The following is a 14,035-nucleotide window of genomic DNA, read 5'->3' as shown; positions in this document are numbered from 1 at the left end:
GCCTGAGCTGCCCCCTCCACCCCAGGCTCCCCACCACCGTCACAGAGCCAATACTGGGGCATACCAAGCAGTCCTCAGAGCTGTGACAGATAGGAACACAAAGCACTTAAGTGAGATGACTGCTTTGTGTTTAATACTAAGCTCCCTCGCATGGTCTTTCTCATTTATTTGCTGAAATATACATAATGCCGAGCACAGTTTTGGCACATTGGGAGTTTACAAGAAAACACATCAAACAAATGAATTCATCAGTAATAAATGCTAAATTACATGCTCTTTTGTACCCACCAGATGTGCACCCAAAAGTTATCTTCCAAAGGACCATATGATCAGCAAGTTTCTAGACATTCCCTCAAAGTTACCCAGATTATTACAAATTGCTAGAGGGATTTACCAGATGATTAAAAACATGTGTTCTGAATGGATAAGCAATGAGGTCCTACTGTTCAGCACAGGCACCTATATCCAGTCTCAAGAGATAGATTGTGATGGAAGATAATATGAGAAAGGGAAGTTATACATATATACATATATGTAAGACTGTACACAAGAAATTGGCACAACACTATAAATCAACTATACTTAAATAAAAAATTAAATTAAAAAAATTTTTAAATAAAAACATAATATGGTGGTGGGAACTCTAGGTGACGCCTTTAATCTCCCTGTGGCTGCAGAGCCGGAGCACTGATTTTCCTCTGAGAAGAGGGAAGACACTAAGTAACCGGGCCCACCCTGGTCCCAGACCCTGGGAGAGGCATGCCGGGGGTCCTGACTTCTCAGCCAGGGTCTGTCCCTCCCTTTGCGCTCCAGTGAGGCCTCTCAGAGCAAAGTCCCAGGAGTACTGCTCAGTAAAATCGGGAAGATGAGCTGCCGCTGGATGAGCGGCGGTGGCAGCCACCCTGAGGGTCACTGCAGCCCTCGGCTGAAGCATGGGGCCCCCGCTGCCAGGGCTGGCAGAGGTCTGACTCAGAAAGCACTGATGGGTGCCCCTCACCCCCCAGGACCACCCTTCAAGTCTCCCCACTCCTCAGGCCCCCCAGCACCCCATCCTCCCCAGGAGGGCCTGATGGCAGCTCCCCACACCCCTCCCCCCATAAAGCCCTTCCCCTGACCCCCCCATCCTTCCCCCATAAGGCCCTCCTCCTCCCCCTCCCGCTAGGGGCTGGGTATCCCCAGGTGGAGGCAGCAGCCACAGGCAGGGCTACTTCAAACAGCACTGGAGGACGTGTCCTGCTGTTAGTGTGAATCTCAGGGTCTCCAAGGCCCTCCCGCTGCAGTTACACAGACAGGCTGCCACCCCTCCTCTGAGGCAGAGCCTGAAACACATCCTATGTCCTCTGCACAGACTTTTTAAAGGCCTCAAGGAAAATGATGATTATTTGTCTCATTTTATCATCTTTGATGATCTTGGAGGACACACAAGCATGTTTAAAGGCCAGATAAAGCTCCATCTGGTGCGTTGATAAACTCTACCTACACCATTTGCGAGGGTGAATAAGGAACTCAAGCTCCTGGGCTGGTGTTACTTCCTCGGTCTTTATTCTCTTTCTGGGGCTCCTTCACCTCCCAGGCACCCCCTACCCTGGGGCGGCCTCACTGGGAGCCTGTCACTCCCCAAGAGTCTGCCCCTAATTTCCAAACGCCTTTCCAGCCCTGCTGCCTCAAGAAAGCCCTGCTCCCCGGTCCTGGAAGGAAGTGCTGCCAGGCGCCCTTGGGGCGAAACCTTCCTCTCACGGACCAAACGCCTTCATGGTCTTGATGGTCGAAGCTGAATTATAAATTGATCATGGCCACATCAGCCCAGAAGTAACACTGAAAAAGAACCACCTTCCCGACCTGCCCCCAGTGTCTGCGTTCCTGGGAAGGCACATGCATCAAGTTGAGGTTCTGAGAAGCCGAGGAGAGACTCCGCCAAAGTGATCAGTGTCCTCACTCCCCCGATGACTGGGTCTGGGAGCCACATGCTGCTCCAGCCCCAAATCTCATTGCGAGGGCCCCCGGCTCACTGGGCCTCTGTCCTCGTGTTTACAAGACAGAGATAACAATAATACTTGATCCAAATAAGTCAAATGAAAAGACTCTCTCCTCTGCAATCAGTGTGTTCCTTCAAGGTGGGGGTTTAGGAGAAAACGATAATAGAGTGACCGCGGATTTGCCCACATGTCTAAAAATAGTAACTGGGAGACAGGATGAAGAAGAGTCTCCTTAACTGAACAAAGGATAAGATACTTGAGAGGAACACAAGAGGCCATCCTCAGGGACCCAAGAGCCAAGCCTTCTGCTGGGACAGCAACCCCGGATTTTGCAGTCAGTGCCCCAGCCAGCCTGCACATTCCCCCACGAGTCTGCTGTGAGGACGCAGCAGTAAAACCCTCAAGGCCGCCTCACCCTGCAGGGCCCATCACGAGGGATCAGGACTGGCCTCTATAGGTCTGACACCTCCTGGCCACCACCTGTAGCCCCTGTTTATAAATTCAGGAGAACCCAGACCCCCTTCTTGGTGGTGTCCACAGGAAGCACTGCTCTGAGCAACCCACATGCCTCCTCCTTCCCAAATCCCTGGAAATCCCTCGTGCACATCTGGATGAGGCTGACACCAGGCACTGTGCACACCTGACGCCCTGGGGACTCAGGAACACCCTCCAGCTCTCTGCTGGTCCCGCATCCACTGCTGGCAACCCAGGAGGACAAGGACTGCATCTCACATGCTTTTGTGACCAGCAGCTCAAGACCTGCAACAGACAAGCTCGTTCCCAGAGGATGAAGGATGCAGTGAGTGAAGAGCAGAGGGCACCTCAGCCCATTGCCTGCATGAGCACAGGGTCATCTGAGTCTCACCTCTGCCTCTTGGCTACATGACAGGGCAACAGGACAGATGGTTCTGTCCACACTAGAAGCACGCATGTGACAAGAGAATACAGTGAAGGGAGCCATGCCAGTGATTCCATGGAAAGGTGCCATATCCATATCTTCTTCTTCCAACACCTCCATCACCTCCTCAATCTCCCATCTCCATCTCCTCCATCACCTCCTCCTCCATCTCCATCACTTTCACTTATATCGCCTCCTCCATCTCCTCCTCCTCCATCACATTCTCCATCTTCATCTCCTCCTCCCCCTCCTCCATCTTCATCACCTCCTCCATCTCCATCTCCTCCATCACCTCCTCCATTACCCTCTCCTCCTCCTCAGCAGGAGACATGAAAGATAGGCAAGCAAACACCAGGTTCACCCAAGCCTCGTGCCACAAGAATCAAGCAATGACCCTATCTTGGCTAACAGAATGCTATTTCTTAAGGAAAAGATAATAATATTAAGCTTCAAAAAATGTCAACTGAATAAGAAATGTAACACTTAACTGTAAGAATGAAGAAAGGAAAAGGAAACCCCCAAAAAAGCCTTATGTTTTTTAACCTCATGATTCATCCGTTTAATGTCTTCAGAAGAGCAAAGAATAAGGACCAGTAGGAAGAAGCAGGAGGCGGCAGCTGATGACACCTCATCATCCATCACCAGGCACCTCGGACAAGTACAGCCCAGCGTAACAGACACAGCAGCACATGCGGACCCTCTCGTGAGAGCACAGGCTGCTGACACCTGTGTGCTGATGGGACGGACGGGGAGAAGAAGCCTCCAGCCCTCGGCAGTGCACCTTCCAAAGGAAAGGAAAACAGCATGGGCCCGAAGACAGATATTTTGGAATAGAGCTATTTTTGGCCTGGACATTTTTCAGACACTAAATTTAGCCAGATTCAATTCTTTTAAAAATGCTATCCCATTAAACCTTTGAAACAGGAAATCTACATTTCATTATAAAGTTGGAACACAGGGTTCTCCGGTCAGCAAACCCAGGAAAGACTGGGTGCCGGGCAACAAAATGCCACTGAGGGCACATTTGGGAAGACTGAAGGAGGCCAACAAATGGATGCCTTGAAAGTCCAGCTCTGAAAATGGGTGGACATTAAGTATTTTTAAGATAACTCATTTGATAAGTTTCTTTATAGCGATGTTTTAATTTGCATTTTTGTTACCATTCATTAGTGGTTCTTTTTCTCAGATGCTTACAGACCCCTTCACTAATTTCGTGTTTATTTCTCTGTCCAATTTTTGGGGGGTGTGCCCAAGGTAGGTGGAAGTTTCCAGGCCAGGGATCAAACCCGTGCCACGGCAGTGGCAACTCCGGATCCTGAACCTGCTGAGCCACTAGGGAACTCCCTCCCAGTCCGTTTTTATGCACACATGAAAAACCTTGGCACATGAAAGGTACAGCCCATTTTTTAGGATGCAAAGGATGGTGCTCCAGGCTCCCCTCACAGCTCCGCTCGGGTGGGCACAGAAAAGTTTCCATGAGCTCTGGTCTAAGCTACTGACCCTTTCCTTTGCCTCTTTTGACTTGCTTTCCTTTGCTGCTCTTACAAAAGCCTGCCCTGTGCCATATCAGCTGTCCTTTTTCTCTAGTACTTGTTGAGGGGGCAGCATGCTGGGGAAGCTCTGGTCTAAAAACCTATTCACCAGCGGTTTCAGGGTTCATAGGACCTTTGTACTCATTGCATATGGGTGCTGCCATGCAAATCCCTGTGATCCAAAAGTGTGACCTTATTTGGAAAAGAGGTCTTTGTCTTTTTGCCTTTTCTAGGGCTGCACTCTCGGCATATGGAGGTGCCAGGCTAGTGGTTGAATTGGAGCTGTAGCTACCAGCCTATGCCAGAGCCACAGCAATGAAGGATCTGAGCCGCATCAGCAACCTACACCAGAGCTCACAGCAATGCCAGATCCTTAACCCACAACCTCATGGTTCCTAGTCAGATTTGTTAACCACTGAGCCATAACGGGAACTCCTAGAAAAGAGGTCTTTGCAGATATGATTAAATGAAGAACCCTGCCATGAGGAGAAAATCCTGGGTAATCTGGGTATGTCCCAGACCCAATGACCAGGGTCCTCAGAAGAGAGATTCAAGGTGGACAGAGAAGGAGACACAGATGCAGAGGGGACAGCCCATGAGGATGGGCCAGAGACAGGCCAAGGGAGCCACGGCTGGCACCAGAAGCTGGAGGGACAGGAAGCGTCCCTTCCTGGACTCTCTGGAGGGAGCACAGCTCTGAGATACCATGATTTCAGACTTCTCTGTTTTCTGTTGTTTTAAGCCCCTGAGTTTGTGGTCATTTGTTACAGCAGCCCTAATAGAGTAGATACATCTATTAATTCAATAATTCTGTTTCTAGGAATTTACTAGAGAAAAAATATCTTTATTTTCAGAAAACATCAAAAAATAATCACAGATTAATGGCCAAAAATTTTTTGTAAGTAACTTAAATATTGAGCAACAGGGGAATGGCTGAATAACACTGCAATGGAACACTACAGTTAAATTGTCAAAGAATATTTGATTTTTTTTTTTTTTGGTCTTTTTAGGCTGCACACATGGCATATGGAGGTTCCCAGCTAGGGGTCGAATTGGAGCTGAAGCTGCCCACCTACACTGCAACCACAGTAACACCAGATCCAAACCATGTCTGTGACCTACACCACAGCTCACCAAAGCGCCGCATCCTTAACCCACTGATCGAGGCCAGGTATCAAACCTGCATCCTCTCGGATAATAGTCAGATTTCTTTCCATTGAGCCACGACAGGAGCTCCAATATTTTGAAATTTTGAGCAAATTCCCAGAAAAGAATATAAGCGAAAAAAATAACCAAGATAGTTCCCAATATTGGTTTAAAAAATAATAAGAGTAAGATGGGAAAGAAGCACGCAAGATATAAACTGTAATTATTTCTAGGCCATGGAGATACTAGTGGCTTCCAAGTCATTAATTTGTGTTTCTCTATAATTTCTAAATATTTAGCAGATTAGATGACCAGGAAAAAAAAAAAGAGGAAAATGTATGAGAGCACCTATCAGCCTCAAGTTCCCCACCGGCTATGCGAGAACAAAATATATCATAGGGGAGAGGAGTTTCCAGAAGTAGAATAACAAGAAGGTCTAGAAACCAAGGAAATGTGTTACAAGTCTGACAATAAAACACAGACCTCTGGGTTCTGCCTATTCTTCTCTCCGGGGAAAAACTACATACTTTCCAAAGCATATCCCAAACGCAGACCAGAGAGAAACTGTAGAGCCGCCCAGAGGCAGAGCCCACAGTTAATAATCTGAGTTGTCTCTGCAGACACTGCTAGACTCTAACACCGCGGACCCCGCTTTGACCCAATACCCCTATGGTGTCTGTTTTAAAAAATACAAGACATGACATGGGACAACACAAGATGTTGTGTCTCCCACCTGCCCCCCAGTCTGGACCCCAAGGCCCTGCTGGGGAAAGGCCAGGTGGGGTTCCCCCTCGGGTCACAGAATAAGACTGGATATTTCTGCCCTGCCCACCGCCACCCCCAGCCCAGATACCCTGCACACCTCAGGCTGAAACGGAGCAGTCTGCTGGACACCTGACCTCACAGAGCAAGGCAGGGGTGCCCACAGAGGCTCCCAGAGACCCCCTGCCAGACCCTTATCTTATCTTCCTGAAGCATCTTCAGCTTCCCATCAGGCCATAAGCAGTCCAGGTCCTGCCAGTGGATTCCTTCAGATGACGGCTGGATGAACGACTGACCAAAGGTGGACAAGTTACAGGGGTCCAGTAGGTCAGCAGAAGGTGTTTTCTCTACCCTATTTGCTTCACAACATCTCTGCAACCCCTCACTGCACAGACGCACAGATTCCTTAAGACATTATTAAATGACAGACGTGTTACATGCCCAGGCAACTACACGTTCAGAACAGCTGTGTGTAGACACTGAGGGCAGGTAACCACACAGCCCCTCCTGGTTTCTGGGGGAAGCTAGCTCCTCCCTCAGGATTTCCCTCCTCTGCACAGCCTCAGGAGCAGCAGGCACAGCTCACCGGGAGGGGTACGACTGACCGCCAACAGTGCTCAGGCACGATGGGACGAGAGGCAAAGACCTCTGGAGACTTTGCAGGTAAGGTCTCTTCGCTCCAAAAATGAAACAAGGAAGGCTTCACAGAAACAGTCCATTCATCACAAACCCCTTCCTCTACTTCCCTGCCTCCCATGAGGTGACAGAGGGGCCCAGCACCATGGCCCCCCAGATCCTCCTTCTCCCTGCTGGATGAGGATGATGGTGGCAGAGCCACAGACAGAAAGAGCCTGGTTGCAGGATGGCCCTTTCAGGGAACACTACCACTGACCAAGAAAACCTATTCTGATCCAGCATAAACTAGATGCCAACCTGTGCCGTGGTATCCCACAAATGCTTCTGAGGGTCTCTAACATGGCAGCCTACGGATCCCAGCAGAGGGACAAGCCCTCAACGGATGGGGAGCACACGCCATGGCCATGCAAAGGCCCTGACACTGGGTGGCAACTCAGGGAACAGCGGGGGTAGGGGGTGCCTGGCTCTGGGGGTGCTGACGGCCTGGGCAATGGCCCCTCCCTCTGGCTGCTGTGGGTCCTTCCAGATGCCCCTCTGGGCTCCACCAAGAGCAGCTTCATGGAAAGGGGACCACGATGCTGATATAAACACCCTTCCATAGTATAAATATATAACATTCATCTTCTTAACGGATGTGCAATTTTTTACAATATGCTATGTCATAACGGATTTATCCAATCTCCAGTTATTGCTATTTTCCAATATTTTACTATGAAACAAAGCTGCAGCGAACATCTGTTTAGCTAATTTCCTGTAAATTCATGATTATTTCCTTAGGATACATTCCCAGAAGTGAAATTGCTGGGACTAGTTATGTACAGAAGAAGACTGGGGTTTTTTTAAGTGAGTGCCTGCTGTGACTCTTAATAAAATATCACTGGAGGAACAAACAAGGGGACAAACTGAAGACGAGGAAGTGCTGTTCAGTTGCTTTAAAGAGCTGCGTGACCCATCTTTCACAACAAAAATAAGACTTTGAACCTAACCATGGTAATTATCTAGACAATTTCACTGCAGACTCAGGAATGTTCCCAATGGCCACAATGGAAGTTCGAAGGTACAACATTCAACTGTTTGTGAAAGCTTCTAAATTATTTATAATATGGATTCTGTACTATTTTTAATAGAATCAGAAAATATATTCAGAAATTTGTTTGGAAACTGTTGAAACATTGCAAAGAATGTCAGAAAATGGAAATTATTTTTAAAGGGCCAAAAGTTTCATAGAACAGGCAAATGCACTGATGTGCTTGTAAGGTTTCCTATCTAGTGAGACCCACAACTCAGAGAACCAAGAGGCAAGGGCATGAAGGGAGGCAGCTTTCTCAAGGGTGCGAGGGGCCAGCTGGCTGTGGTTTGCTTATCCACTCTATTTACCAAGTGAAAGGATCTAAAACACAACGGAAGAAACGGGGGGGGGGGGGGGGGCCGAATCTTTCCCTCGTTTCTCTTGGCAAGAGCAGGAATATGGTCTCCCCAGGAGGGTCCCAGAGGCACCAAGGACCCCCCAGGGTGACTGAGCAGTGGTCTCAAAGGGCTGGGAACATGCCTCGGGGGACATTGCAATTCAAAGTCTCAGAGGATAAACTCGAGGAAGATGTAGAAAAGAGGAGTTTGCAAAAACACACACCTGCTGTGCAGGTTAAGGATCTGGCATTGCCGCCGCTGTGGTGTAAGCCAGAACTGCGGTGCAGGTTTGATCCCTGACCCAGGAACTTCTACATGACTCAGGTACGGCCAAAAAACAATTTTTGCTATTATTTTACACATGTATAGGTTGCAAATATTTATTTTTTTAGCAACGATTAATTTTAATTTTTCTTTTTTTCTGTGGATACACACAAAAAGACATACCAGACAAAAACGTCACCAATGAACAAATGTCACTGCACAATGAGAGCATTAAAGAAATTTTTAGGGGGAGTTCCCGTCGTGGCACAGTGGAAACAAATCTGACTAGGAACCATGAGGTTCCCTAGCCTCGATCAGTGGGTTAAGGATCCGGCATTGCCGTCAGCTGTGGTGTAGGTCGCAAACATGGCTTGGAACTGGCATTGCTGTGGCTATGCTGTAGGAAGGTGGCTACAGCTCCGATTAGACCCCTAGCCTGGGAACCTCCATAGGCCGTGGGTACAGACCTAAAAAGACAAAAGACAGAAGAAAAGAAAAGAAAAAAGAAATTTTTAGGGAAACTAAAAACCTCTACATCCCATTTGGTGGTCAGGACAGAAACTCACTTCAAAGGGGGATTTCCTGGTTGATATAACTGAAAATGAAGTAGTAATGATGGTTTTAGGCCCAACTTGGCTCTGGACATCGGTGACATCATAGGACCAAGCGTGTCCATCCAGGGCCCTGCTGTCCACCCACGGCCAGGCCCTGTCATCCTGGATACTGGCTTTCTTTCCAGACAGGCCACCCCCTCAGGCTGCATGGTGACGGACGTACATCCTTTTAAATTCACTTCCTAAAGGTTTCCTCTCCTCAAAAGGCATGTACCATTCTTGGCTCAGAAGAAATGCCGTGTTCTTTCAGGAAGCACTTGCTCCTGGGAGAGGAACGGGGTCCTGACTTTCTCAAACAACTGGGTGCCCTCCTCTGAGCAAACCCTGCAAGTGGGCAAGGCGGACTCTGCAAAGAAATCAACATGCAGTGGTCCTGGAAGGCCAGATAGCCGACACCACAGAGGCCCCCTGCCATGGGTCTGGTAAGTCAAACTCCTTGGAGATCCACCAAGAAAGACGGATGGCTCAGGAACAAAGGTCATGGAAACCACTGGAGACAATTCTGGAGGGACGTGTACTCTTAAGAGCAATATCAACTGAAGTTCCTTGGGGGAAATGTCAGAACAGCCAGAAATGGGTGGTGCCTCATGGGGGACGGGGAAGGACACTCGAGGGCCCTGAGCCACTGATTGACGGGAGCTCTTCAGGCAAGGCCTCGCCAGGCCAGGCAGAGAAAAGAGCCACCGTTTACCTGCCGACACCACTGCCTTTGCAGACTGTGCTCTTGCAGACGTTGCAGGGACCTGAGGCTGTTAGCGCTAAGCCTGGGCCAGAAGGTACAGTAAAGGTAACCACTCTGCTAAGGCAGAGGCAGGAGTTAAACCATAATCTGTGCCCCTCAACGCCATCCGCGATGCCAAAGCCCAGATGCTCAGCTCTCCAAAATCCAGAGTGTCTGCTGTGAAGGAACAGGAAGGCACCGTCCTCAGGCTTTGTGACACAAGTGCCCAGAGACAACACCACCTACTCCACAGTTGGCAATCAGCTGAGACTACGGTTTTATGATAAAAACAACTTGTATGTAAACTTGTGGTTGATAAACAAAACGATTTTAACTGCAGAGGATGCTTTGCCCAGTAACTTCCTGTTTGGTGGCCTATAATTCTTTTATAACCAACATGCTGGCAATGCTTTAAATATGACTCCCATCTGGCCAAAATGATGAATCATAGTTATTTTTATTGCACCCAGTGAATGACCATGGTATGCCCGTTCCAAGGGTCAATTAATAATACATTTAATTAATTTCCCCTTAAAACCTATGGTCAAAGTGATATCACTTAACTCATCAAGTAACTGAGACCATGAAGTTTTTCCTCAAATATAAAAGAATTACAGCATTTCTTCCATTTCACATGTAGGCACATGATGGAAGATACTCTGTTAAAAACAGATAACAGATCCTCTAATAATCTTTAAAATATTAGAATTTAGTTTCAGAATTGGTTGGATTCTGGGTTATCTGGAATCCAATGCAACTTAAATTTTCCAAAGTGCTTTTTTTTTGCTTTTAATGTTTAATATGGAATTTCCACCAATTTCAAAAATGAAGTAGACAAAAATAGGAGAAGCCATAGATTGTCATAGGAGGACATATTTACAACACTGGAGAGAAGTCATACAAAGTAGTCTAAATTCTACAGATAGAAAACACATTGTTATTAATTCATCTACAGCACAAGAAACCTGAGGCAAGCAAAGACATTAGGGAATAAGTGCATGTTTATTTCTCTCTCAAGTAGCACCACTCTGGACAGTTCCACTGTAAGTGCAAAGTTCTTTGGATGATTAACAGCATAGAAAGCTGAATGGAATGTGTATTTCAGAATACATCTTTGTGGTGAAAAACTTTAATTACTTCATCACTTTGGATTATTTCCGGAGAATTCATTTTGCTCTTTAACCTAAAGTGTAACCTGCAGGTCTGATATGGCAGATGCTCAGGTACGTTACTCAATGCTTATGGATTTCTTAACCAAGACAGAGGAAATTTGGGAGGGAGGTGAAGAGGGGGACAGAAGGGGCTCAGAGACAGAAAGCAGGCATCCCTGGACAGGTGATCACAGAGAAGAAAGCCCCGATGATGGAACTCTGACCTGGGAAAGGACTCAGAAGTGATAGTGGGAAGGGCAGTATGCTTTGATCAGGACTATTTCCCACTGTCTTCATTCATTAGGCCCATAACTCTCCCAGCCCAGATGTGCCTGAGAGCAAACTCCCCACAGCCTGCTAGCCCTGCTGCCAGATGTGGGGCATAAAATATTCTAATTTGTTCCCTTCCAAGCAATGAGAAAGTCACACCATCTAAAAGGAAATGGTACACACACTCTACAATTACTCTCAGAGCCAAATCTGTGAGTCACCCAGCCGCCTGCACAAGACGATTTGGCTACTGGAAAATCCTGATTAATGACATTTTTTAAAAAAACACCAGAGTAACAACTTGACCTGCCAAAAATGATCATTTTTCATCATTTCACCATTTTTTTTGCCTTGGTTACCTATTAGCTTTTTCAGAGAATATAAAGGAAGTAAAAATAAAAATGGTGTTTTAATGTACTCAATCCAAATGTCGTTCCTTCCAAGGTAGGGGGGGAGGGGAGAGGGTTCTGTGGTGTCAGCTCTGAGACCATGAAAGAGTCCTTTCAGATGAGGCTCCTGGGCTCCCTCAGGCCATGCCCAGACGCTGGGGTATTTTCTAATAACTAATACAATTAATTCACATCCGCAAATAAGAGTCTCCCTTAAGTCACGGATCACCAGGCCCGAGTTACAACCACACTGTCCACCAGGACACTGAGCTGCTTACTACCAGCAAAGCCCCAAGACCCTCCGGGGCCGAGACCCCTCAAGAAAGTCCTTGTCTGAAGTCCTCCACAGATGACAGAAAAAAGCAGGTGCGCTTTACATTTCCGGCTCCAAAGCCACCCACAGCCCGCGCTGACAGAATTAATCCCAGGAAGGGCTCGCTGCCGATCGCTTTATTTTTGATCGATACGAGCCAGCCGCGCAGATAAGTCCTAAATTTCGAATCCGGAGCCGGGCCGAGTCGCCATTCGTGGGGGGAAGCGACACGCAGGCGGCCAGACCACGTTCCAGAGAGAAGCAAGAGCCTAGGAGCCGCTCCCGAGTTTCCGACGCAGGTCGCCCCCCAGAGCGGGTTCCCGCCGCCCTGTACCTGCAAACCAGCGGGCCCCAGAGCTCTGCGCCCTGCCGCCCCCCTCCCCACCCCCGACTCTTTCCCCAGCCCCTTCTGGGTCCGGTCCACTCTGCTCCACGGCTCCCGGCGCTGCACGCGCAAGCCGGGGGCCGGCCGCCGGGCACCCACCTGGCCGGCACAGGCGGCCCCGTGCCTGCCGCCCCCACCCCTCGCCGCCCAGGCTGTAATAATGACATCCTCGTTATTTCTCCTGCCATCGTTAGCAAGCGAGCCCAGAACGGCAACAGCCGCTGCCGGGGGAGGCTTGGTTACAGCATCCTGCGCCGGGTAGCGCCTCGCTTAGCAACCACCCCTAAAAAGCCCCCGCGCTCCGCTCCCACTTGGAGAGCCCGCGGCCACCCTCCCGGCGCGCTCCGCCAGCCCCCCGGGGGCTGAGGCCGCTGCGCCCCGGCTGAAGTGACCCCTCCCGTCCCCCGGCCGCGCGCCCCACGCGCCCCCGCGCGCAGCCCAGGCTCCCGGCTCCTTTCGCCGGCTCCCAGGGGCGGTCGGCGTCCCTCCCTGCGCCGGGCTGGGGGAGGGGGCGCAGTTTGCTGCCTGCCGCCCCCATTCACTGGTGGTGCCCAGCCAGAGCCCCGCGCGCAGCCCCTCGCCGGAGCTCACTCCCGGGTCTCCGAGCTTGCGGGGCCAAAAGGAGAATGCCACCCTTCCGCGACGCCCGGCTCTGCGCCCTTTCCCGCACCCCCGGCAGACCGGGGTGCGGGGCTCTGGCGCACAGGCTGCCCCGGGGTCCCTGCCCCGGGATCCCCGCGCCCCCCCAACTCAGCCGCCCTCGAGGGCCCCAGAGGTCCATCCCGCCAGGCAACCCGCGCCCCTATCACCCCAACCTCGACGGCTCTCGCGCCCAGAGCCCCGTCCCTGCGCGCTACGGCCCCTGCGGCTCGCACCTTCCTCAACGCAGACATCCTTGGGCGCTACAGTTCAGCAGGTGCAGGACGACATGGCCTGTCCGCCCATCAGTCAGTCAGCCCGCGGGTCCTCGCAGCTGCCGCCGCTCCGACCAGCTCGAGCCCGGCGCACTGTCGGTCCTCACGGCCGGCGCCTGCGCACTGGGCGCCCGGGGAGGCACCGGCGCACGGGGGGCGGCCAGCGCGCGGCGGCATCTGGAGAGGGCCGGGCCCGCGCCGGGGGGAGCTCCAGGCCTCCGCGCTGCGACCCCGGCCGGTGCCTGCCGCCTGGCCTCCTGGCGCTCTTGGCGCGCACGGCCCGGGGAGCACACGCCAACTGTTGCGCGGGGAGCGGCGGGTCACGCGGGGACAGCTGAGGGGAGGAGTCGCCCAAGCAGCCCCCGGGGGCAGCGGCCTCACGCTGCTCATAGAGCAGGTGCTCACAGCTCTGGAAAGTCCGCCCGCGCGTCCGACACACATCCCCAACAACTGGCACAGAGCGACCCGCTTGGGAGCTGGAAGGAGTGACACACGGGCGCACCGCTCGAGGGATTCGTGGACCGGATAAAGTCTTCTCCATAACTGGGATACTCACGTGGCAGAGAGGACTCGGAGAGATGAGTATCCCTCCTGCTACCGTGAGTGCCTAAACTGCGTCTGCACCTTTCCACGCTCGCCCTTCCCCATAGAGAAACG

The 14,035-nt window shown here is 50.7% G+C and overlaps 1 protein-coding gene across 3 annotated transcripts in view; it reads right to left on the bottom strand.

Annotated features, from left to right (window-relative positions):
• The window catches only part of DLGAP2 (discs, large (Drosophila) homolog-associated protein 2), a 667,132-nt gene extending 653,616 nt beyond the window's left edge, over nt 1-13,516 (bottom strand). For 2 of the 3 annotated variants that reach the window (XM_021074622.1, XM_021074619.1), the window contains exon 1: nt 13,340-13,516. Coding sequence is in view for 1 of the 3 variants with exons in the window: in XM_021074619.1 (XP_020930278.1) it covers nt 13,340-13,357 (18 nt within the window). In the remaining 2 variants the exon portion in view is untranslated. The remainder of the gene's footprint in view (nt 1-13,339) is intronic. The other variant, XM_021074620.1, reaches the window with a different exon arrangement.

Source organism: Sus scrofa, chromosome 15, assembly GCF_000003025.6.
Source record: "Sus scrofa isolate TJ Tabasco breed Duroc chromosome 15, Sscrofa11.1, whole genome shotgun sequence".
Classification (NCBI taxonomy): domain Eukaryota; kingdom Metazoa; phylum Chordata; class Mammalia; order Artiodactyla; family Suidae; genus Sus; species Sus scrofa.
The sequence above is the reverse complement of the archived record's forward strand: the minus strand, read 5'-3'. Positions and strand labels throughout refer to the sequence as shown.